This window comes from Melitaea cinxia, chromosome 3, assembly GCF_905220565.1.
Source record: "Melitaea cinxia chromosome 3, ilMelCinx1.1, whole genome shotgun sequence".
Classification (NCBI taxonomy): domain Eukaryota; kingdom Metazoa; phylum Arthropoda; class Insecta; order Lepidoptera; family Nymphalidae; genus Melitaea; species Melitaea cinxia.
This window is the reverse complement of record NC_059396.1, coordinates 15,842,063-15,868,129: the sequence shown is the minus strand read 5'-3', so window position 1 is coordinate 15,868,129 and position 26,067 is coordinate 15,842,063. Positions and strand designations below refer to the sequence as shown.

Sequence of the window (26,067 nt, the reverse complement as noted above, 5' to 3'; positions counted from 1 at the left end):
CAGCTAGTTGAATAATAAAAAAACTAGATAGGAAAAATTGTAAGCGGCTAATATCTAATAGGCGGCAAACCTGTATGCAACGATAAAGCAGTGCAAGCGCTTATTTGTACAGTACAATGCGTGTGCGTCTTTTAAAGCGGGCGAGATACGAGTTGATGATTTTAAATTCACTTCATTAATATGTAGTATTCATAAATTTTCGTGCTTTTTATGAATGTGAAAATCGCTTATCGGCCTAGCGGGCCACGGGATGCCCCACGCTGCGTTTCTCAAACACAGTCTCCACACCAGAACATGCCCATTCTTGGGGCAATCGAACCTGCGACACAAGTGAATCAGTCCACTGTCACTTCAAATGTCTTATTCTACGATTTGAGTGTATAAGCTTGTTTCGCTCGCGGATAATGGGCTCCACCACGTTCATTGGCTTCAAATTTGTAGACCATATAGACATCCATCAATCCACAGTCGAGTAGCGTGATGGATTAAGCTCCGACCCTTTCCCTACTCGGGGAAAGAGTCCTATGCCCGGCATTAGGATTTTACAGGCTAAATCGTGATAGACGTGAGTAATAAACATTAGTTTTAGATATATACCAATGCATCCTACATTTTGCTTTACCATAAATCCTGTGTACTATGGCAAAGATTATTGTAACCTCAAGACTAACGATGAAAAATATTCCCTTTGGTATACCGAACCAAAAAAAAACGTGTCAATATATTATGAATAATCGTAATAATAAGAAAACGTGTTAGGTTCAACTAGTTCAAACTGATAATAATATAAATATGTTTATATAATACTGCCATTTAGTCAAGAACGGGGATCGTAATAATAACTACCAAATAAGTACAACGTCAGTATATTGCGTGTAATTACAATAGATTAGTCGGTTACATTAAATTATATTTATATAAATAAATGACCAAATTCATAGGGTGTAAAAATGTTCAAAGCTGTGGTTTTATTTTTAGTTTTAATATACAGGTACGTTATGTTTTTATACTATTTCGTGATCTACTTAAAATTAACATTACATTTTTTGCGTAGTTATAAATTACTAGCTGTGCCAGCGACATGGTCCACGTGGAATTTAACAAAAAAGTTATTGTTCAGTTCGCAGAGTTATACAATAAATAAATTAAAAAAAATTAAAGTAGTCTAAGTTACTCCTTATTACATCAGCTATCTGCCAGTGAAAGTCCCGTCAAAATCAGTCCAGCCGTTTCAGAGATTTTTTTTAATATTACAAACACTCCAATTTTATTTATTTGTATAGATAACTGATTGTTGAATCTGTTCAAATCTAGTGACTAAATTATTTGAAGTTAGCTAGAATCTATCTATCCATACTAATAAATGGAGAGCCGGTTTTTTTTTTGTTTGGTTATACTGCGAAAAACTACTGAACCGATCGGAATAATACTTATGCCATAAGATGTGTTTCGGAGAATTTTTTAGTATATGATATTTTGGTGATAGAGGTCGATAGTAACATATTATTATCAATTTTTCTGTAAACAAAATAAAAAATACCTACTTGTCATGGTCAGCTGAGTGAGATACTCAATTATTATTTGTTGAAAGAGGATGCTTGTAAGAAAAGATAAGTTCAAAATTATTTCTATCTTGACCTATTTAGGAAAATTTTGAAATAAATTTCAGTGTCTATGGAAAAGTTGTTTTGACTGAAGAAGACGTGAAATCGATATCGGATAATTTAATCGTTAAAAATCCAAAACCTATTAACATACACATAGAGTTACCGATTGTTAAAGATGTTTCGAGTATAGTGGCTCCTACAAAAGAAGTCGAATCAAAACCTGAAAAGACAACAATAAATGCTAACGATAGTATAATTGTTGAAAATGAAGGTAAAGTAGAAATTAATACCGAAATCGAAGCAGGCAATATGAAAAAATGTCAATCAGATATAAACGAAAATGTGATCAGTTCAGACGAAAGTATACCCTGCGAAGTTCCTGTCAAGGAAGACAATGGAACTGCACTTATATTAACACCTTTTATAGAAAAAGGCCAAATAGATAAGGCTCGCGATGCCAGTAAAGTAAACTCAAAAGTATTTTTAGGATTTGATAGTTATTCTGGTTTTATAACGGTAAACAAAACGTATAATTCTAATATATTCTTTTGGTATTTCCCCGTGGAAAATAAACCTGTAAATGAAACTCCATGGATTATCTGGCTCCAAGGAGGTCCTGGTGCATCAAGTTTGACTGGACTTTTTGATGAAATAGGACCGTTTAAAATAAGTCCAATTGGAATATTAAAGAGTAGGTCTATAATACAATTTAGTTATTTTTTTGTTATTGATTGAATGTAAAGCTAAATCAATTAAATTTTCTTTACAGAAAATCCGTATACTTGGTTACAAAATCATTCGCTTGTATTTATTGATAACCCTGTGGGCACTGGTTACAGCTTCACCGAGCACAAAGAAGGATTTGTTGAGGATATGGCTACCGTAATTTTAACTTATATTATTAGCTATTTTAGTTTCATTAGGGGTTTCGAGCTTATACAAGTTTATTTTATTTTATTTTCCAGTATGGTGCCCATTTACATGAGGTTGTGTTGCAATTTCTTCAGATATTTCCTGAATTGAAGTCCGCCCCTCTTTATATTGCTGGAGAATCGTATGCTGGCAAATATGTCCCAGCACTCGGAATCGAAATTCATAAACATAAAAATGAATCTGGTTCTGACGTTAATTTGCAGGTACCTGTGTAGAAATTTATTAAATTCAACTCAACATAATTTTTTTTTCTGTGACTCATGCGATCAAACGTTAAAGTAGGTGTTTGGTCGCTAACGAAACAAAAAACGACTTCTATTTAAATCAACAAGTAATACAACGTAGGTAGTCGAAAAACTTGTCGATAAAATATGGATTATTAGGGATAACTCAAAAATTACTACATATCGATCAAATTTAAATGGAGCCACATGATAAGCACCAGCTTTCAGCTACAACAAGATTCATCAAAATCGGTAAACCCAATAAAAATTAAAAGTTACTACACCTTCTCATTTTTTATGCTCGGTTAACAAACCGATATTATTTTAACCTTTTCCATGCTACAAATACTAACCAATTAGAAGATAATTGAACAAGTCATTTGAACACCTATCACTATTGACTGTAAACGCAGTGTGGACATTGATCATTATAGTATACATATATTTTTTACTTTTATTTTCTAGGGTTTAATAATAGGAAACGGCTACGTTGATCCAAAGATGATATCCGAAGTGACTCTTCCATTCTACTACTTCGGAATGCTCAATAAAGAGCAGATTAAAGTAGTGGATCCATTAATAAAATCCTTTCAAAATGACATAGCCAGAAACAACAGTATAGCAGCGAAAAGTGTAAGTTACTTGTATCATTGTGTGTATGTATGTCTTTGTAAAGTTCAAAATGTTTCTTGTCACTAAGTTAACGAAACTAATAATGCAACTTAAAAGAGGCTAAAAATTCGGCCATCTCCAAATTCAAAACGAAACAAGTTTTAACAAAATGTTTCAAATACTTGAGCAATGACACCAATTCCTTTCAAACCAAGCCTAATATTATGTAAATTCCCAAAAAAAATACTACTTCTAATTAAAAAGATACTAATTTAAAAAGTAGTACGAGTTTTCTATCAAATATTTTCGTAGGTGGAACTGTGAAAAAGTGGACATAACTAGTTTTGCAAATAACATCCTGAATTTTCGTCTCTGTCTTATTGTTGTTAAATTGTGAATGATGCAATAAAGTATGTTGACTTTTTTGATTATGTGGTTATTTCCACTATTTAGTGTATCTTAAATTATTATTCATTTGAATGTACATATAAAACAATATTATTGTAATAATTAATATTATCGTAAATCATATTAACCTTTTCTTTATATATTTGCTTGTGTTTTGCATAAGGTCGAGAAATTCCCAATTACAAGTTAAATTATCTTCGGGTCAATTCGAAGCTTGTTACGACAAATCAAAGAATGGGAAGTATGATAAAAATGTATTTTGTTTTAGAAATGGACCAATGTCATCACCGTCTTGTTATTCTTATCGCATCAGAAGCAAGCCTATAATTTCTTAAAAGACGAATTACAAGTAGGCCGCTACGTCAACTTCCTAAAACTATCGGAAGTGAAGCGTGCGTTACACGTGGGGGACATAAAGTTCTCATACGTTAACATGACTGTTAACACGAGAATGTCGCCTGATTTCTTGAGCAGTTCGAAATACATTTTTGAAGAGCTACTCGTTGATTATCGAGTTTTGGCATATTGGTATGTACTTAGTTGACAATTTTATCTTATACTGGGAAATTAAAGAAGTTTTGATTATACTAAGAAAGTGAATTTAAAAAAATACGATCCGCCTGATGGTAAGCAGATACTGTAGCCTCTCCAGGAGTTCTGGCAACCTTACTCACCACAGGAACACAACACTGCTTGGGTCGTCCATTAATCACGTGATGTTTTTTATTATTATTATTTTGTTTGAATCACGTGATATGGAACTCTGCTAAAGTAGATGCGAGGAATATTTATTAAGCTAATATATTCATGACTAACGTATATTTTATAATTTATTTGGAAAAATGTTCTAAATGTGATCCTAAAGGGTAAAAACACTAAGAAAATATATAATATCGTACTTTATGAGCTATGCCTAATTTCGTTTCGTATTTACTTAACTATTTTTTCGTCTACGTACGTTGTATTTACAGTTCGATGTAATTGAAGTTAGTTTAAATAAAATGTCCTAACAGGCTGAAAAGTAAATTACTTTTTTTTGTTTATACTTGATACGAATTACGAATTTTACTTCTGCGAAAGAGTCTAAGATATATATTTAATTTCAGCGGGCAGTTGGACTCGATGTTGCCATGCGTGTTTGCATCTGAAAACTACCGCACTTGGAAATGGAACGGTTCCTCTGAATTTCTGGGAGCAACGCGATATCCTTATATCTATAACAACAAGCTTGCAGGGTGAGTATTTGTAAATAAACAAACGAAACTGCGATTGTTTATTTATTTTATTTATTTATTTGTAGTCTTTCGACTGTTGGAAGGTCCTTTTCTATATTTGAAGGGCGCGGGCGTAGGTTATACTCGCACTCTTTACAATACTATGTAGGTAGTACTTAAAATGATTATAACAAAATTGTAATGCGATCCGATCCAATCTATCGTGTGGCATAGGGAGTAACTCAGAGCAGTGCCTAGGACTTGCGGCCCAGGTGTAGGTTTAAGGAGGCCTCCTTTGTGATACGTATCAACGCTCACCTTCACTGCTCGAGTTATACGTCCCGCCTAGCCAAATTAATCGTAATAGATAACAATTAATTCGTTTGCACAAATTAATTATTGAACGAGTCTAGGTTAAGCTACTAGCAGGATACAACAAGTGTATCGTGTCAAGCCAGAGCCAAGACTGCCTTAGCGGCGATTGCACCGTTCGTTTCGTACACGTCAGAATAACTTGAGTAATATAATAAATGAGGGTAGATGACTTATCGAACGATGTGCTAGGTGGCGCGATCGTTGCATCTGTTGCTTATAAATTCCTTTCTAATTGCGTATGACGGCGCTAGTGTTGACATATTCATAAGTCAACACCAACAAGTAGTAAAACAACAATATACAAAATTAATAAAGTAAACATCGGTATCTAGATAATTGCCTACTTTTTTACAGGTGTTCCTAAATTACTAAGAATATCGTCATCGTGTTGTTTTAAAATTTTGTGGTAAAGCTCTTAATCTCAGTGCTTCATATCTAACTAATAGAATTAAACATGTATCCATGGGTTGCAATCCCACAAAATGTGATTTCGCAATTCCGCCCAGTACCTCTAAAACATGAAACCGCAGATCCCGTAACTTTAAAAATTAGTGCTAATTCTTTCGTCAAGAAATAAAAAGATATATACATATATAAAATAGTAAAAGTAACTGTCAGTCAGTCAGTTAGTCAGTCAGTAGCTTCAGATTAGTCTCATAGCTTCACTTTTAACGATATTTAAAACTTACCTCTTACGATGATGATTCGAAGTAACATAATATCTAACACGTGGTTCAATAAGTCCCGAGACTAAGTACTAAAAAAAGGTCTTTTTATAAAATTAATTTTTATTCATCAACATAGTCTCCTCCAAGAGCGATACAGTTCCTCCAACGCTTTTCTAACTTTTCTATCCCATGTGTGTAGAACGATTTGTCTTTAGCTTCAAAATAAGCCTCCGTTGCTGCGATAACTTCACTATTTGAGTCAAATTTCTTACCCTGAAGCATTTTTTTGAGGTCTGCAAACAGCCAGTAATCGCTGGGGGCCAAGTCTGGCGAATAAGGGGGATGAGGAAGCAATTCGAAGCCCAATTCGTTAATTTTGGCCATCGTTCTCACGGACTTGTGACAAGGCGCGTTATCCTGGTGAAACACCACTTTCTTTTTGTTCATGTGAGGCCGTTTATCCGCAATTTCGTACTTCAATCGCTCCAATAAGCACATGTAATAGTCACTATTTATATTTTGCCCCTTTTCAAGGTAGTCGATGAAAAGTATTCCATGCGCATCCCAAAATATAGACGCCATAACCTTACCGGCCGATTTCTGAGTCTTTGGACGCTTCGGGCGGCTTTCACCAGCCGCTCTCCACTCCGCTGCCTGCCGATTGGATTCCGGAGTGAAATAGTATATCCAGGTTTCATCCATTGTTACATACCGACGTAAAAAATCCTTTTTATTATGATTCATCAGCGCCAAACATCGCTCTGAATCATTGATACGTTGTTCCTTTTGATTAGTTGTAAGCAAACGCGGCACCCACTTAGAAAAAAGCTTTTTCATGGCCAAATTTTTATGTAAAATAGTGAAAACACTACCAGCTGAAATCTTGAAAAAAATGAAATGGAAAATGGAAAAGTGGGTCAAATACCATTTTTTTAAGTCGTAGATAACATATCCAAATCGCATCATCATCAGTATTTCAGCCTATCGCAGTCCACTGTTGGACATAGGCTTCCACAAGTTCGCGCCAAAAATGGCGTGAACCCATGTGTGTTGCCCATAGGCACCACGCTGGGCAGTCGGGTTGGTGACCGCAGGTCTGGCTTTGTTGCACCGAAGACACTGCTACCCGTTTTCGGCCTGTGTATTTCAAAGCCAGCAGCTAGATGGTTATCCCGCCATCGGTCGGCTTTTTAAGTTCCAAGGTGGTAGTGGAACTATGTTGTCCCTTAGTCGCCTCTTACGACATACATGGGAAGAGAGGGGGTGGCTATATTCTTCATTGCCGTAACCACACAGCCGCATAATGAAATATCATTCATTCCTTATCATATAATGAAATACAATTCAATTATATACATTTTTTTCATTGGTTTAATGTAGTGCAAATCGTTAAAATACTTTCTTTTTTATAATATCGCTTCAGCCTATATATCCCGCTGCTGGGCATAGGCCACCCTCCCCATGTAGGAAATGGATCAGAGCATAATCCACCACACTGCTTCAATGTGGGTTGGCAGATATATTCCCTACTATGAGTTACAATCTCTATCAGATCTACATGTTAACAACCAGGACCGACAGCCTTACGTGCTCTCTGAGGCACGGTGGGGAGACCCACAAAGACTGCACAAACACCCAAACCACGGCAAACATCTGTATGACTAATAAAATGTTTCGATGGGTTCGATCCCCGCACATGACAAACATTTTTATTGGTCATACATCGTTACGCCAAAGCGTCGTCTCCTTTCTATTAATTTCATATATTTTTTTTTTGTAGATACCATAAGACGGGCGGTCACCTCACGGAAGCAGTACTACGAGGCGCGGGTCACATGGTGCCGGTGGATGAACCTGCTCCCATACAGAACTTAGTCGCACGCTGGACTCATAACAAGCCTCTCAGCGAACGTTTTGGTCTTCTAGAAGGTTCCTTCGTCCAGGAGTTCGTCAAGAACAATTCGATGATATATTTGTGATTCTTGGGCCATTTTTATTATTATAATATTATATTTTATTGTAATTTTACGTTTTATTTAATCTCCTAAAGTGCCTATTTAACCGATTGTGGATAACTTATTTCACGAATGGCAGTATCCGACAGTAAAAAGTTTATGATTCATTATTTTTTTTTTACCATTGAATTCCACTATGTTTATAAGATATTTCTATTCGCATATATTAATCTTATAGTTGTAATTTATTAGTTGTGGACACATAGCCTACCGGCTTATTCTACCTCCCGCTATCAAAGTATGTCTGTATCGTCATCCACAACTGATTACACTTATTCATATGACGTCACAAACAGACAGACTCTTTGACTTTGAGAAAATTTATTCATGTTGTTATATCACTACATTAATGGTCTTCCACTGACCCTTTTAACTTTGGTGCCATATAGAGATGGCAAAAAATTTCTTTCAGGGTCAGTGACCTCAATGACAGTGTAAAAATATTTTCAGATATATGAAAAAATTATTGTAACCCTTTAAAAGCCATTAATCCTAAACAAAAAGTTGTGTAATCGTTCTTATCCGTAGTTATACATATCTAATACTAGCTGCCTGGATAGACTTCGTTCTGTCAATAGTTAATACTAAAATAAATGTAACATTTTCGGAGTGATAACTAAATTTTTTTTTTTGTCATAAAAACCTTTGTGGGATTTAAGGAGCAAAAAATAAATAAATTAGCAGAATTGGTCCAGTCATTCTCGAGTTATGCGCTTAGCAACATTCATTTTTATTTATATAGATTATTGTAGACTAGCTGTGCTCGCGATTTCGTCCGCGTGGAATTTAACAAAAAAGTTATTGTACAGTTCCCAGTTCTAAAATAAATAAATTTCTAATATAAAAGTAACCTAAGTTACTCCTTATTACATCAGCTATCTGTCAGTGAAAGTTCCGTCAAAAGTGGTCCAGCCGTTTCTGAGATTAGCCGGAACAAACAGGCACACAAAAACTGTAATAAATGGTATTTAGGTATATATACCGTGTGTACATCCATTTAATAAAAAGCGGTTATTTTATTATTACAAACAGACGCACCAATTTTATTTATTCGTATAGATGTATAGATTAATTTGTCGCTTCGAAACGCTATTGAACTGCTAATAATGTTAATTTTGAATTTGAAGCTACATCAGGCTGCGTGCATAATAAATTATCTTATTCAGCCTGTAACATCCCACTGTTGGGTACAGGTCTCTTTCTCCATGTAAGAGAGTATGTAAACTATATAACATTACTATTACATAATATTAAATTACATGTAAGGCAACAATTTTTTAATATTTACCATTTGCAGTAAATAGCATACAGTACGTGATATTAACGTAATAAATTCATAATCATTATTCACTACTAGTTTGCAAATAAATTATAACGATGTTAAATTTAATTAAAGCATTTTACTCTACAATTTTTCGTATAGATTCGTAACTATTTTTAGGTTGTAATCGCATTTTATCATAATGGTAGAAAAACACTTTGAAAGAGGGCAACACACTGATAACAGGCGTCGCGTCGTAAGGCAAGCCCAATAATAATCGTAATTCGTATTTCGTAAGCCGTCAGCCGTGGTCGTAAACAAGACGATTGTTTGTCAAATATATGTCAAATTGTCAATTGATGTTACGTGCAAGGTCTTATTCTTATTCCAAATACCGTGGCTACTGGTTATGTGATATTATAGTACCGTTAAATACTCTTTGGTGTGTAAGATCTAAATGTGTGTGATCAATAAGTTTGCTTTTTGTTGTAAAAGTATTCTACCTGTTTCAATTACAACAGATGTCCAAATAAATCATTTTTATTATGATGTTTTTGAATAGTTTTTGGATTGCTTTTATGTAAGTTTAGAATAAAATTTGTTTCAAATATATTATTATTTGTATTATATCGTAAGAAGTTTCAAAAGGAAACGTGGTAAATTGGTAAACACCTTATAAAAATATAATAATAAATTTTTGACATTTTCTTTCTCTATCTTTTACTTTTTTTTATAAAAATTTACATCCACGGGCTTAAAATGCCCATGCCTTTGTTAATCATGCATGCATTATAATAATACCACTGGCGATTTTTTATGCTTATTATTATGTGCTGTGTGGGCTACGGCACCAAAGAATTTAGCCACCCCCTCTCTTCCCGTGGGTGTCGTAAGAGGCGACTAAGGGATTCCAAGGTTCCACTACCACCTTGGAACTTAAGAAGCCGACCGATGGCGGGATAACCATCTAACCGCTGGCTTAGAAACACACAGGCCGAAGACGGGCAGCAGCGTCTTCGGTGCGACAAAGCCAGCCCTGCGGTCACCAACCCGCCTGCCCAGCGTGGTGACTATGGGCAACACACATGAGTTCATGCACTTTTGGCGCGAACTTGTGGAGGCCTATAAATAAAATATAAATAAATAAATATCTACACAATACACACACGGTCGTCTGTTCCTAAAGTAAGCAACTTAATGCTTGTGTTATAGGTAACAGCCGACTGGTATATAGCTACATATTTTTTTTTCGATAAACATACTTATAAATAATACATATATAAATATATAAATAAATATTTATATTACACCCAGACTCGGGGTGGGAATCGAACCCACAACCCTCGGAACAGAAAGCAGGGTCACTACAAACTGCGCCAACGGGCTAGTCAGCCTATGTCCAGCAGTGGACTGCAATAGGCTGGAATGATGATGATGACGATTTTTTATTATTAAAAATTAGGACGTGGTCCGACAATTTTTATTTTCCTTACAAAATACTGTTTGATGGAAGAGTATACACATCATTCATTTGTAATATCTGAACATTATATTTTAGTTTCAAAAGTATCTTTTACTTTTTAATGATTACATTTTTTAATACCCATTATGCAATTTTTCGTAGTATTCAAAGCAAGAAAATTCCTTAACAACAGTCTCAAATCAATGCTGTGGCCGTTGCGCCAATGCGATGCGGTTGATAAAGATGTGTGGACTTAGTGACGCTGTATTTTATGCAACATGTTTCTAATTTTGTACTAAAACACAGTTTATATATCATTTTTCAAAAGAGTAACTGCGGAGTTTCTTGCCGATTCTTCTCTGCAAAATCTACATTCCGAATCGGTGGTAGATTTACTTCTACAAATATAATAATTTATTTTTAAAGTTTTAATTTGTAAAATGACGATTCGAAAGTGCTCTTGGAGCCTATTTGAATAAAGCTATTTTTGATTTGATTTGATTTGATTCGTCACTTACCACGGGAACACGATATTGCTTGAAAGCAGTACTATTTAGCTGTGATCTTCTGTAAGGTGGAGTTACTTCCCCAGTCGGGCTGCTCCAATTTTGAGCGCTCAAAACGACGGCTCAGACGACTTTTTTACGAGACCATAATCATCGTAGATAGAATAAATCGGAACGGCCTACATTCCTAAAACTTTTCAGAAGTATCACTTCTGCTGTGTGTATGAATTGCAGACACACATACACGCGTTTTTATGTGTGTTACCTTATAACTTTACCGAGTGAACTGATTTTAATGATTCTTTTTTTAATCGAAAGGTGGTAGGTACATACTTCTCATGTGGTCTCCTTTAAATTTGATCGAGATTTGACGAGTACTTTTGAGTTCTTGTCAGTAAACACAATTATCTACACTAATATTATAAAGAGGAAAGATTTGTATTTTTGTATGTATGTTTGTAATGAATAAACTCAAAAACTACTGTGCCTATTTCAAAAAAATTTTCACCATTAGAAAGCTTCCTTCACCCTGAGTAACATAGGCTATATGTATTGCTAAAAAACATTAGAGATCATTACTAAAACTTTAGTAACGTAACCCAAGGTGTATAAAATGCCATAAGACATCTTTCGTCGCATTCGCTGCGGAAACTATTGATGATAGAACAAAAGTATGTTCTACAATATTAAAGGACATATCAATAACTACAAAAAACTTAGCGATACTCTATGTTCAACTATTATCGTTATATGTGATATAATATATAAACACTTTTTACATTTTAAACACGTTATTAAAGCGTGCCTCAAATCATCACCCTTATGGCAATCAATTGAAACTCTTAATTTGCGCACAAATATGAGATCATATTTCAGTAATAACCACAATGAAAATTTCTCACAAAAATACTTCAACTTAGAGATGGAAAATTACCATCGACAGTTGCAAATAACCCCAAAGTATTGTTGGACAATAAATTGGCTCAAACTGTTAGCGGTCTAGAAAATCTTATAGGCACAATCTATTCCGACATCGAAAATCTCACAGAAAGAAATTTAAATTGGTTCTTTTCGAGGGTGATAGTGTCACAGAGAAACGACGCAGTAAATGAAATAAATAGAATGATTATGGAAAAAGTACCAGTGATTTTAAATGTTACAAATCTATTGACACCGTGTGCAACATCTAAGATACAGTGCACTACCCACAAGAATGCTAAATTACCTCAATCCTGCCAGCTTGCCACCCCACGAACTAAAATTAAAAGGAGGTACTCTCATCACGCTATTGAGAAATGGAGCCCTCCCAGTATGTGTAATGGCACAAGTGATAAAGGAATTAGATACGAGACAATGTGATTCACACACATTCACATTCCGCGAATCCCGATGATTCCGACGATTTGCCTATATCCTTTAAAAGGTTACAGTTCCTATGAAGATATCGCTTGCCCTTACGATAAATAAATCACAAGGACAAACTTTTTCGATTGTTGACATCGACCTAAGAAAACATTGCTTCTCTTAAGGGCAATTATATGTTGCCCTTTCTCGAGTAGGATCTCCTGAAAATCTATACTTTGTTTTGTTATCACCTACAAACACCACTGCCAACATACTGTACAGTGAAGTTTTAAGGTAAAAGTTTCGTAAAATAAGAGTAACAACCAATAGAATTAAATAAAGCTTTAAAATAAAAATGTACAGAAATGTAAAAATTACAATGAGGTAGAAAAACTTAAAAAAATAAATACAACTAAAATAAGCCTAAAACACCTAAAACAAATATAAAAAATATAAAATAACTATGTGGTATCATAGGAGGAAGTTCCTTCGGATAGTATAGAAGCAACACAATTTTTAAAAAAATGTTGAATTTTATATATATTTTCTAGTTCGTTTTTTTTTTTTTTTTAATTTTGCTGATTGTTTTTTAATTAAGTACATAAAAGTATTTAGGAAATTTAGTATTTTAGAAAATAACAAATACCGTAAAATAAAATAAATCTAACAAAATAATAATAATAATAATTCAAACTATTAAGTGAAATAAAAAAACCATGTGTATTTATTTTTGTCGACAGTATAAAATTACAAAAATAATTTTAAAAAAAGTTCACTAGTAATATTTTAGTTTAACAAACGTCATATTATACAGTCGTGTGATTGATATTACGTCACTTCCGTTATATATTTTTCTTACGGTTTTAGTATCACATTTTTTTCAGTTCGCTCGCCCAGTCAAATGTCAAGCCTGCCGTAAGGAACTTCGTTCCAAAACTTCGTTCCAAAAACAACAAAGTAATATAAATAAAACATGTAAATATATAAAAAAAAACCTGGGAAATTTAATTAAGTAAGGTCAAAATGTAAAATATAAAAATACAAATAAAAAAATACTAAATACCTAAGATGTTTCACTTAAGATTAAATAAGTTACTTAAATAAAAAAACGATGAACAAATTCGGATTGTAAGCGTACATAAATAATGTGAGTCTACGAAAAAAAAAAAAATGTAACAACAAAAAAAAGGTCAAAAATATATAAAAAATCTTATGTCCACCCGTGCGAAGCCGGGACGGACCGCTAGTTGTATACAAAATCATAAAGTAATTTTAAATTAAATCTCTTAGAACTGCACGTATTAAAATTCCCATTATTTTTAAATCTTGCCAGCAATTGCAGTAATAATGGTAATAATCTTACAATTGCAACGGCATGCATAAATGTGTTTGATACGCCAAAAGCGTTAAATACGATTAACTTACTATGATACTTTAATATATAAAAAAACCTACTTGCTAAACAAACATTAATTTTGTATTGTAAAACAATTTTTTATAGATTTACCTAACTTCAAAGAGATCTGGTCATGGCCCCGACGATAGAATACGTGAAATGTTTTTTACTATATACCAACCAGTCCGTCAATCCAGACGCAGATTCAAATTTGTTACCTCCCTGTTTTCAAGTGAAGTTTAGTTTACCTAGATATATCATCAACTCCCTCATATTTTCTTATCTACGAACTTATATTAATTTAATTTGTCAATAGTTCTAATATTATTCCAGCATTGCTACCGTATCGTTGTCATCGGTCAAGTCATCAGCCTTATTCTTGACACCATTAATTAAGCAGAACAAGACAAATGAAGCAAGGAACTTATCACTTGTCGATCCAAGACTCTTTCTCAACGTGACTAGTTATTCTGGCTTCCTCACTGTAGACGAGAGATATAATTCTAATCTATTCTTTTGGTACTTTCCGAAGCCTAACCAGAAAGAGCCAAAGAATGTGGGAAATTCAACGACGCCGTGGATTATTTGGCTGCAGGGCGGACCGGGTGCTACCAGTCTAGTAGGACTTTTCTCAGAAATGGGACCCTTTGAATACATTGATAATCAATTAAAATGTACGTGTAAATATTTTATAATCGAATATTTTACTTTAGCTTGTATTGGTTGTGATGATGATGAACGATGGTGATACTGAGCTTTAATAATCTCGAATTTCGCCAAACAGCAGAAAAATAACAATTGATTTGGAAACAATCATAGATGTCTATCTGAAGTAAACCACAGAAAAAACAACTTTGTATATTATATAAATAATAATTTATCTTATTTTGTCATATAGCGATAACATTGCTTATTTACATTGAAGCTGTTCTTGATTAGAAATATTTTAATTATAATGTATTCATTAATTTATTCATTTAATTTCAGTGAGAGAATTCTCATGGTCTAAACATTTTTCGATGGTTTTCATCGATAACCCTGTGGGCGCCGGTTTCAGTTTTACGAATAGTAGAGATGGCTATTCTAGAAATATGGATATGGTATTTATAACCCCAATGTAATTTAATACCCAACAATTTATTATTTTAAAACTTATATAATATATCAAATATTATTCAAATACTTTGAAAACTTTCTTCAAATAATTTTCGCTACATTTATAAATGCAGCAGTAAATTAAAAATAATAATAATTAATACAACAACGGCATGATAATCTTTAACCTTTTTTAGTTCCTAAAACAAAAATAACATACATAAATATTAATTAATGATTAATTAGCGTTAACTCCGCAGGGTTCATTATAATATATTCGTTGTGGTATACAATAAAAAATAAAAATTAAAACTGACGCAGTACTCGGAGAACTTGTACCGAGCTGTGAAGCAGCTGGTGGCGCTGTGGCCCGAGCTGGGCGCCGCGCCGCTGTTCGTGGCGGGCGAATCGTACGCCGGCCGGTACGTGCCCGCACTCGCACGCGACATACTGCACGGGGCAGCCGCCGGCGACTCCATCAACTTACAGGTACGTTCTTTTTTTATTCTATGGCACTCAGAGCTCGTCCGTTAATCACATACGGCTCGAAAGGCTATGCGGTTTAAAAAAAAAATCACGAAACATCATAAGAGAACTCGAATTTCACGAACGCGCGATTTCAAATCTTCAAAAAAAAATTTTGTTTTTAATTTCCAAAATAAAAACAAAAAAATGTTTGTAACCTTTAATCTGTCCGGAAATTTTTATCAAAATTAATTTCACATAATATTCAGAAAATTACAATATAATTTGCACAAAAAAAAACTTGCGATTGTTATGTAGTCTAAAAACTCACTACAAAGCACTGATTCATGAAACGTTGCTAAAAACATCAAGTGATTAACGGACAACTCCTATCCTACTCCACCCGCTAGTGTCATTTTGAAACTTTAAATTTTTTGGCGACTTTGCAGTCGCCATAATCCCGGGTGATTCACCTAACTAATTTATGTGACTCACAATCAAAACAGCATACCATAAAAGTTTAAAAAATTAAACATTTTTTTTTAATATAAAGATGACAAGCAAGCGCACCACTTTGTCAACTTATAAGTACATTTCAAATAAAGGTGACAAACATACCATACATCATATCTGTCGGTCTTTATGATGGTAAGCGGGCACCGTATCGTATGGAGCATTGTAAGCGCGTTGCCGATCCTAACCTTAATTGCCAAATTTTTGAGCAAAATGTTGCCTGCTACTACCTCAATGTACATTTATAGACATGTACAATTTCTTTATTTTCAGAAGATTGAGATGGTCTCAGTTTGAAAAACAAAAATCTCTGATTAATACTTATGATAAGCTGTCGATATTTTAAAGGGAGAAAATGGAACAAAAATCGTGTATCCACGTAGTCAAAGCCGCGGGTAGAAAGCTAGTATATAATAAAATAACATAATGATTCAGCCTGTAATAGCCCACTGCTGGGCATAGGCCTCTTTTTCCAAATACGAGAAGGGTTGGCGGCTATGTGTATCTATGAGTACCTTTTATATGAGTAATGATCGCTATCAGATGTCTATGATAACAACCGGGTCCGACTGCTAAACGTGCTCTCTGGGTCACGGCGGGGAGACCCACAAGGTTAAACAACCAGACTGAAAATAAATATTCGTACAAATACAAATATCCATCCCGATCGGGAATCGTATCCGCAATCGCCGATGTGTGCGCGCGTACCTATATATTATTTTATCATATCATAATATGTATACATATAATATATACACTATACACACACAGGTATCACTACACGAGAGAGATGATAAAATAACATATATATATATTTAATTATATTTCAGGGTATTATAATGGGCAACCCTATACTAGACCGTGACAGTGTAGTGGACTACACTCGAGTATTCTATAACTGGGGTTTGGTCGATTCTCAAGGAGCGCTCGCCGTGAAATCCTTGCAAGAAAAATTTGACCAAGCAATTAAAAATGGAGACTCTTTAGATGCATATAGTGTAAGTATTTATAGATGTTATTTAAATTCAAAAATAAATAATCTGTAAATTGTCAAACTTTATTTATGCTCTGAGAGTTGTGAGTTCGATTCTCACTCCCAGTCTAGGTGTAATATACTCGTATGTACATGTATATTTACATATGTTCTATTTATTTGAACTTTTACGACAAAAAATGTAATATGTATCTGCTGTTATCTAAAACAGAAGCATAAAGTTGCTTTTCTTAAAACAGATGGCCCTGTGTGTGCGTTAAATCTATAAAATAATATTTAAAAAAAAATATTTTGTTGCAATAGATAAATTTTTTCTATTACCCTAACATTTTAGCTTCGAGATGATGTCCTGAATAAGTTACAAGAAATAGCCTATAAGTCTGAAACCTACAACTTGTTGAAGGACAACGCGATACCAAATGTTAAAAATTTCATACCTTTCGTAACTTCAACGAAAATCAGAGAAGCTATTCACGTCGGCGACGCTGTGTTCGACTATAGCAATGCAGATGTCCACATTTATCTTAAAACTGATTTTATTGCTCCTGTGTCGACTAAAATTGATGAATTGTTAGAAAAATACAGAGTATTGATTTATTGGTAAGTAGGTGTGTTATTATTTGTTATATAAGATGTAAAAGATTATCTAGATGTCGTACTTACATAGTACATTGATTGTACTTTGATATTATATTATGTACTATTTTATAAAAAAAAATACATAGCTATGACAACATTACGAATATAAAATACAGAGATCACTTATCTATAGTGATATCTATATCTATATCTATAATCTATAATATATATAAACGCGAAAGGTCACTCATCACGAAATCTCCAAAACTATAACACCTAAAAACTTGAAATTTGGCAGGTAGGCTCCTTATAAGACGTAGGCATCCGCTAAGAACGGATTTTATGAAAAACGACCCCTAAGGGGGTAAAATGGGGGTTGGAAGTTTGTATGAAAGTCCTATGTTTTTGAAGTAAGAGACTTGAAATTTCAAATGTAAGCTCTATAGATGGTAATAGGTGTCCAAATAATGTATCTTTAGAAATCAACCCCTTTTTGGGGTTAAAACGGAGGATAGTAGGTTGGCTCACTGATCACGAAATCTCCGAAACTATAACAGTTACAAACTTGAAATTTGGCAGAAAAGCTAGTAGTAGACATCCGCTAAGAACAAATTTTACGAAACTCGATCCTTAAGGGGGTGAAACGGCGGTTTGAAGTTTGTATGAAAGTCCCATGTTTTTGAAGTAAGAGACTTGAAATTTAAAATGTATGCTCTATAGATGATGAAAAGGTGTCCAGATAATGTATCTTTAGAAATCAACTCCTTTTTGGCTTGGCTTCTTATTGGGCGTAAACTACTGCTAAGAATGGATTTTACGAAACTCGACACCTAAGGGGATAAAACGGGGGTTGGAAGTTTGTATGAAAGTCCTATGTTTTAGAAGTAAGAGACTTGAAATTTAAAATGTAAGCTCTATAAATGTTATGAAGGTATCCAAATAATGTATCTTTAGAAATACATTTCTTTTTGGCGTTAAAACGGGGGATGGTAGGTTGACTCACTCATCACGAAATCTCCGAAATTGTAACAGTTACAAATTTGAAACTTGGCAAGTAGCTTCCTTATAAGGCGTAGACATCCGTTAAGAACGGATTTTACGAAACTCGATCCCTAAGGGGATAAAACGGGGGTTGGAAGTTTGTATGAAAGTCCCATGTTTTTGAAGTAAAAGACTTGAAATTTAAAATGTATGCTCTATAGATAATGAAAAGGTGTCCAAATAATGTATCTTTAGAAATCAACTCCTTTTTGGGGTTAAAACGGGGGATTGTAGTTTGACTCACTGATCACGAAATCTCCGAAACTATAACACCTAAAAACTTGAAATTTAGCCGGTAGGCTTCTTATAGGGCGTAAACTACCGCTAAGGATGGATTTTACAAAACTCGACACCTAAGGGGATAAAACGGGGGTGGGAAGTTTGTATGAAAGTCCTATGTTTTAGAAGTAAGAGACTTGAAATTTAAAATGTATGCTCTATAGGTGGTGAAAAGGTGTCCAAATAATGCATCGTAATATATATAAAAGAGAAAGGTCACTGTTTCACTCTTCTCGAGAACTCAAAAACCGCTGGATGGTCCATCCATCCAGGATAGACATAGATCAAATTTGGCAGGGAGGTAGATTATAGTTAGTAGACATCCGCTAAGAACGAATTTTGCGATATTTCACCGCTAAGGGGGTTTAATTGGGGTTGATAGTTTCTATGAAACATATACAGCAGGGTCGGCTTAAAGGAAAATAACCGCGTTTGCAACTCTATGTGTTCAAGAAACATTTATATTAATCACCTTTAAGTAGTACAAAAAAAAAATATTTTTTACAATATCCAACCTTTAGGTTACTAGAATACTTTTTTATTCACCCCTGTCGTCACGGAGTCCCGGAGGAGCGTGCGTTACGCTATTCCGTGGCATATATTTACGTAGAACTATATTAAAAACTAAATTGCATGCAGTATATTTTAAACATATTTACACTACAATACTATAGTATTATTATTATTATTATTACATTATTTCATACCACAATTCTGACGAATTCAACGAACCATTTTGTTCGACGCGACGCGCGCTTCACGCGGACTATTCGCAGGCAACAGTTAGTGTATTATAAAACAAAGTCCCCAAAAGTGTATGTGATCGATTCCCTCAAAATCTACGGAACGGATTTTCATGCGGTTTCACCGACGGAGACAGGGCTTCAAGAGGAAGGTTTACGGAACGTCTAAGCCGATTTTGATGAGAGGTTCACTGGAAGTTCACAGGGAAAACGCTGTAACACACTGATTTAAACGCGGGCGAAGCCGCGGGCACAGCTAGTTAATATTATAAAGCTGAAGAGTTTGTTCGTTTGTTTGTTTGTTTGAACGCGCTAATCTCAGAAACTACTGGTCCGATTTGAAAAATTCTTCTAGTGTTAGATAGCCCATTTATCGGGAAAGGTTATAGGCTATATATCATCACGCTAAGACCAAAAGGAGCGGAACACCAATGAAGAATGTTTCAAAATCGCGGGTGTTTTTTTCCTTTTGAGAGCTTCCGCTGCGTGTGCTGTGAAAACAGTTAAAGTTTCACAAAAATCATATATGACAGAATTGATCCTCTTTAAAAGTTCTAAAAAAAAGTCCGCGACAGCATATATCTATCTTTTAAGGTTGGCTCACTATAACCTTTTTTATGCTAACCAAGTTTGTTCTATAATAATGCAGATGTTTTTATAAACATATTAATCCTTATCTAAATAAATACGTTATTCATTACAAGTATTTAATTTAAAACAAAATAGCCTTTTACATAATTCGATTTCAATGAGTATCTCAGGAGATATCGCAGTTTTAAAATAACATCGCAGCAAGATAATGATCAAGTATTGCGCGCGCCTCTGTTCCACGCGGACAAAGTCGCGCGCAGAAGCTAGTTACATAAAGCTGGAAAGTTATTTTTTTAAATGCGCTAGTCTTATGAAATACTGGTTCGAATTGTACAATTATTTTTATGTTGGATAGCCTATTTATAAAGGAAGTGTTTAGGCTATTTTCTTCAAATTAGCCCGTGTGGAACCACGGGGCACAACTAGTTAGTCATAAGACCGGTTCTGCACTTTGTAAAGTAAAATACCTACTGTTATTTTCTTTAGTGTAATTTTAAACGGGTTTAAGTGTTACATAAAAAAATACAAATATAAAATATAAATAATAGCCCTCCCCCCCTCTGTTCCCATGGGTGTCGTAAGAGGTCGCTAAGGGATAACACAGTTCCACTACCACCTTGGAACTTATAAAGCCGACCGATAGCGGGATAACAGTCTAACTGCTGACTTTGAAACACAGGCCGAAGACGGGTAGCAGCGTCTTCGCAGCGACAAAGCCAGCCCTGCGGTCACTAACCCGCCTGCCCAGCGTGGTGACTATGGACAAAACACATGAGTTCACGCCATTTTTGACGTGAACTTGGCGAGGCCTATGCCCAGCAGTGGAATGCGATAGGCTGAAGTGATGTGATGATAAAATATAAACATATCTATAATCTATAATCTATAATCTATAATCTATAATATATATAAAAGCGAAAGGTCACTCACTCATCACGAAATCTCCGAAACTATAACACCTACAAACTTGAAATTTGGCAAGTAGGTTCCTTATACGACGTAAGCATCCGCTAAGAAGGATTTTACGAAACTCGCCCCCTAAGGGGGTAAAACGGGGGGTGGAAGTTTGTATGAAAGTCCTATGTTTTTGAAGTTAGAGACTTGAAATTTAAAATGTAAGCTCTATATATGGTGAAAAGGTGTCCAAATAACATATCTTTAGAAATCAACCCCCTTTTGGGGTTAAAACGGGGGATGGTACGCTGACTCACTCATCGCGAAATCTCCGAAACTATAACACCTAAAAACTTGAGATTTGGCAGGTAGGCTCCTTATAAGACGTAGGCAACCGCTAAGAACGGATTTTACGAAACTCGACCCCAAAGGGGGTAAAACGGGGGTTGGAAGTTTGTGTGAAAGTCCCATGTTTTTGAAGTAAGAGACTTCAAATTTAAAATGTATGCCTTATAGATGATGAGAAGGCGTCCAAATAATGAATCTTTAGAAATCAACTCCCTTTTGGGGTTAAAACGGGGGATGGTAGGTTTACTCGCTCATCACGAAATCTCCGAAACTATAACACCTACAAACTTGAAATTTGACAGATAGGCTCCTTTTAGGGCTTAAACATACGCTAAGAATGAGTTTTACGAAATTCGACCTCTAAGGGGGTAAAACGGGGGTTGGAAGTTTGTATGAAAGTCCTATGTTTTTGAAGTAAGAGACTTGAAATTTAAAATGTACTTTCTTTAGATAGTGAGAAGGTGTCCAAATAATGTATCTTTAGAAATCAACTCCTTCTTGGGGTTAAAACGGGGAATGGTAGGTTGACTCCCTCATTACAAAATCTTCGAAACTATAACAGCTACAAACTTGAAATTTGGCAAGTAGGTTCCTTATAGGGCGTAAATATTCGCTAAGAGTTGATTTTATGAAACTCGACCCTTAAAGGGCTAAAACGGGGGTCGGAAGTTTGAATGAAAGTCTTATGTTTTTGAAGTAAGAGACTTGAAATTTAAAATATATGCTCTATAGATGGTGAGGTGTCCAAATAATGCATAGTAATCTATATATATAAAAGAGAAAGGTCAGTGACTCACTCATCACGAGAACTCAAAAACCGCTGGATGGTCTATCCATCCAGGTTGGACAAAGATAAAGTTTGGCAGGGATGTAGATTATAGTTAGCAGACGTCCGCTAAGAACGGATTTTACGATATTCCATCGCTAAGGGGGTTTAATTGGGGTTGATAGTTTGTATGAAACATATACAGCCTGAAAATAAAACCAAAAATGTGGTGTATGAGGTGAGATGTGGTGAGAGGTTTTATAAAAATAACTATTAAATTATACTAAACTGTGCCTTTTAAAAAGTTACTCAGTTTGATAAGCATTTCAAGTGACTGAAATAAAAAATAATTTGCGTTAAACATCTTAATAGTAATACATATCTTCATAACCACGAGGACGTAATCGCGGGCAACAGTTAGTGTATTTATTATAAGTCCCCAAAAGTGTATGTGATCGATTCGCTCAAAATTTACTGAACGGATTTTCATGCGGTTTCAACATTGTAGAGAGGGCTCCACCACTGGCAAGAGGAAGGTTTACGGAACGGCTAAGCCGATTTTGATGAGAGTTTCACTGGAAGTTTGCCGGCAAAACTTTGTGACACACTAATTTCAACGCGGGCGAAGCCGCGGGCACAGCTAGTACAGATATAAATGTGATACCCTTGCCCTTGATGTCTTAAGGACTGTTCAACTGGTCAATATGAACATGGCGTTCTAATTTACTTTAATTTACTTAGTCTAGTTGTTTGGCTAAGTGACAGCGATTATTCCTTTTTTAGCCGAATTTAAAAAAGGAGTACGTTCTGCATTTTCTATACCTCACAACTTTTTACTGATTTTGATGATGTTTTATTTATGGGCTGGTACCTCTCGTGGGGTCTCAGTAGTTTTTGAGTTATACCTGTTGTAAATTGAATTTTTTTTTTTAGAAATAACAATTATTCGTAGCGCAAATATAATAAATGTGCTTGATATACTTATTTAATTATTTATAACATTGTCGTTTACAGCGGTCAATTAGACCTAACAACCCCTTGTGTGCTGAATGCAGAGGCTCGTCGCAGGAAGTGGCGATGGAGTAGAAGAGACGAGTTCCTTAAAGCTCCGAGGACTCCGTGGTGGCTTAATAACTCTGTTGTGGGGTAAGGAGACATAAAATTACGCCCAATAGAATATTCTTTAACACTATTTTTTTTATATTTATTTTCTATACATCTTAACTTATTTGAGGTAAGTTAAAACTATATTCAACTGTTTCATATTTAGGTGTAAGTTATTCATTAAGTATTTTGGTGATAATATATTTACTAATCGATTTCATAATTTTTATCGATAAGCTATCATATATTACATATATTACAGGTTTAAAAAATATATATTAATAATTTTTTTTAAATCCTTCTTTCATCTTTTGAAATATGTAATATTTGCTATAGAATTTCCCAATTTGACTAAACACTAAACAGTAAAAATCTACTAGATAGGTACATTGAAAATAAATGTTTTCAGATACGTCAAATCAGGTGGAGGTTTCACAGAAATACAAGTCAATGGTGCCGGTCATCTTGTACCCATAGACAAACCTGTAGAAGCAGTAAATATCATCTACAATTTCATCACCGAACGCGAATTTACTAGGCCATCAGCATTCGAAATAAAGGCAGACGATACTCCCAATTATGAAGAATATACTGATTTGAGTCATTATGTTAAGAATTCAGACTATAAATCTGGTTTCATTGCTAGTGTGGTGGTAAATGTTTTATTGATGGTAGCTCTTGCAGCTGGAGTTGTGATGTTTGTGAGATGGAGGAGACAAAACGATGTCTTCTATTCGCCTTTAAATGATGGCATATTGACGATGTCGTGATAAATTATAAATAATAATAAACGGCTCACATACAACAGCTAAGACGAGAAACTTGGTAACATATCGTATATATAGTCGAATTTGGTAACCAAATATATTTTACCACATTTAATACCTAAATACGTACTGTGTGGTTACGGTACTAAAGAATATAGCCACCCCCTCTCTTCCCGTGGGTGTCGTAAGAGGCGACTAAGGGATAAGTTCACAGTTCCACTACCACCTTGGAACTTAAAAAGCCGACCGGTGGCGGGATAACCATCCAACTGCTGGTTTTGAAATACACAGGCCGAAGACGGGCAGCAGCGTCTTCGGTGCGACAAAGTCAGTACTGCGGTCACCAACCCGCCTGCCCAGCGTGGTGACTATGGGCAATGCACATGAGTTCACGTTATTTTTGGCGTAAACTTGTGGAGGCCTGTGTCCAGCAGTGGACTGCATAGGCTGTAATGATGAATACCTAATACATTTTTTGTTAAAAAGCATAAATATCAAAATAATACTACTTGTGTTAGTTGTTTGTAATTATTTTAATATGTTAGAAAGCATAATTTTTAAGTACTGAAACTTGTTAATTAATGGGCTACCCCTACTTATTTTTACCGATATCATTATTTTTTACTATACAAATTATAAAAGACAATGCAATAAGTATGTCGGTTTGCTGAAGGCATGTCAAGGCATAGGATAATTACAATTATCACTTGTGGTCTACAATCTTACATTTTTTATTTATTTATAATTTAATTTAATATCTTTATAGCTTCAAACTTTTTAGGTTTTAACACTTAACTTTTCAGCTTTTATATGAAGATAATTTTACTGATATTATATCAGAGTACCTATTTATCTAGAGATCCAGAGATAACTTTTTTTTTCGCATTATATAGTCATTATGGTGTAAGGAATTATTTGTTAAGCTTAAAAAAATTATATTTTTTTAATAAATATTCTAGAACGTATTATATATAGGTGCCTAAATAACGGTTAACATGTTACTTAATACTTTTGTATTTTAAATTTTTACACTGTTTTACAGTTACATTTGTAATAGATATTAAGATATAATAACACAGGAGATAATTTTCATAAACTGTCATGTTCTACTGAGGATTAGAACGAATATAATTAATTCCTTTCAAACCGCGTCTAATATAGTGTAAATTACTAAAACATAATTTTTAAATTGTTCCTATTAAAAAAAGTAGTCTTTTTTTAAATGACTACATCTAAATTTTGCCATAGGTGAAATTGTCTGAAAGTGGACTTGATTATTTTTGAAAACTACCTCCTAAGTTATATATATGCGTTATTGAACGAAACTAGATTATTACTGTTAAAATAAAGTGCTTTATAATTATGTATATCAACAATGTTGTGATAAAATAAAAACATTCACTTCAGTGTGATCTAACCTGATTAATGTGATAAAAATAACATAAAATTTAACTTTATATTTATCGATCAGATTATTATGAAGTATTTCTATTTCTAATAGAGTATGGTAAAAAAAATATACTTTGTTTTTTTTTTCATAAAAATTATACAACATTTGGAAGCATACATATTTTTACACAGATTATCAATGTAGCATGAGTTCAATGAAATTGGACTAAAATATTTAAAAACTTTTTAGGTTTATTGATAAGAATATTAAAATTAAAATCGATAATTGTACTTTTGAAAATAAAATTTGTGATATAAAACTTAATTAATTTATGATTTTTTTATGTGTTCTTTTTGGGCTTATCTACATACTTTAGCCAGTTATGACTAAATAATTTGTGAAATATAATAAAAATATAAATACTTTTGCACTATACATTACTCCCAACAATTTGTAATGTAATATTTGTAAGT

The 26,067-nt window shown here is 34.3% G+C and overlaps 2 protein-coding genes across 2 annotated transcripts; both read left to right on the top strand.

Moving 5' to 3' along the window:
• The first annotated feature begins 1,693 nt into the window (after positions 1-1,693).
• LOC123669611 (venom serine carboxypeptidase-like) lies at positions 1,694-8,064 on the top strand. Its single transcript, XM_045603207.1, has 7 exons — positions 1,694-2,298; positions 2,377-2,489; positions 2,573-2,743; positions 3,230-3,397; positions 4,053-4,312; positions 4,891-5,019; positions 7,822-8,064. Exons 1-7 carry the CDS (start codon positions 1,917-1,919, stop codon positions 8,018-8,020), a joined length of 1,422 nt encoding a protein of 473 aa, XP_045459163.1. The 5' UTR covers positions 1,694-1,916; the 3' UTR covers positions 8,021-8,064.
• Positions 8,065-12,407: 4,343 nt separating this feature from the next.
• On the top strand, positions 12,408-24,207 carry LOC123668085 (venom serine carboxypeptidase-like). Its single transcript, XM_045601881.1, has 8 exons — positions 12,408-12,556; positions 14,359-14,699; positions 15,013-15,125; positions 15,442-15,609; positions 16,929-17,096; positions 17,427-17,692; positions 23,348-23,479; positions 23,847-24,207. Exons 1-8 carry the CDS (start codon positions 12,408-12,410, stop codon positions 24,205-24,207), a joined length of 1,698 nt encoding a protein of 565 aa, XP_045457837.1.
• Positions 24,208-26,067: the final 1,860 nt, after the last annotated feature.

Coding starts and splice junctions, on each gene's coding strand:
- LOC123669611 (XM_045603207.1), top strand. CDS start 1,917: ATGAAAAAATGTCAATCAGATATAAACGAAAATGTGATCAGTTCAGAC. Junction 2,744..3,229: donor GTTCTGACGTTAATTTGCAG/GTACCTGTGTAG, acceptor TTTATTTTCTAG/GGTTTAATAATAGGAAACGG. Junction 3,398..4,052: donor ACAGTATAGCAGCGAAAAGT/GTAAGTTACTTG, acceptor ATTTTGTTTTAG/AAATGGACCAATGTCATCAC.
- LOC123668085 (XM_045601881.1), top strand. CDS start 12,408: ATGATTATGGAAAAAGTACCAGTGATTTTAAATGTTACAAATCTATTG. Junction 12,557..14,358: donor CGAACTAAAATTAAAAGGAG/GTACTCTCATCA, acceptor ATATTATTCCAG/CATTGCTACCGTATCGTTGT. Junction 23,480..23,846: donor CTTAATAACTCTGTTGTGGG/GTAAGGAGACAT, acceptor AAATGTTTTCAG/ATACGTCAAATCAGGTGGAG.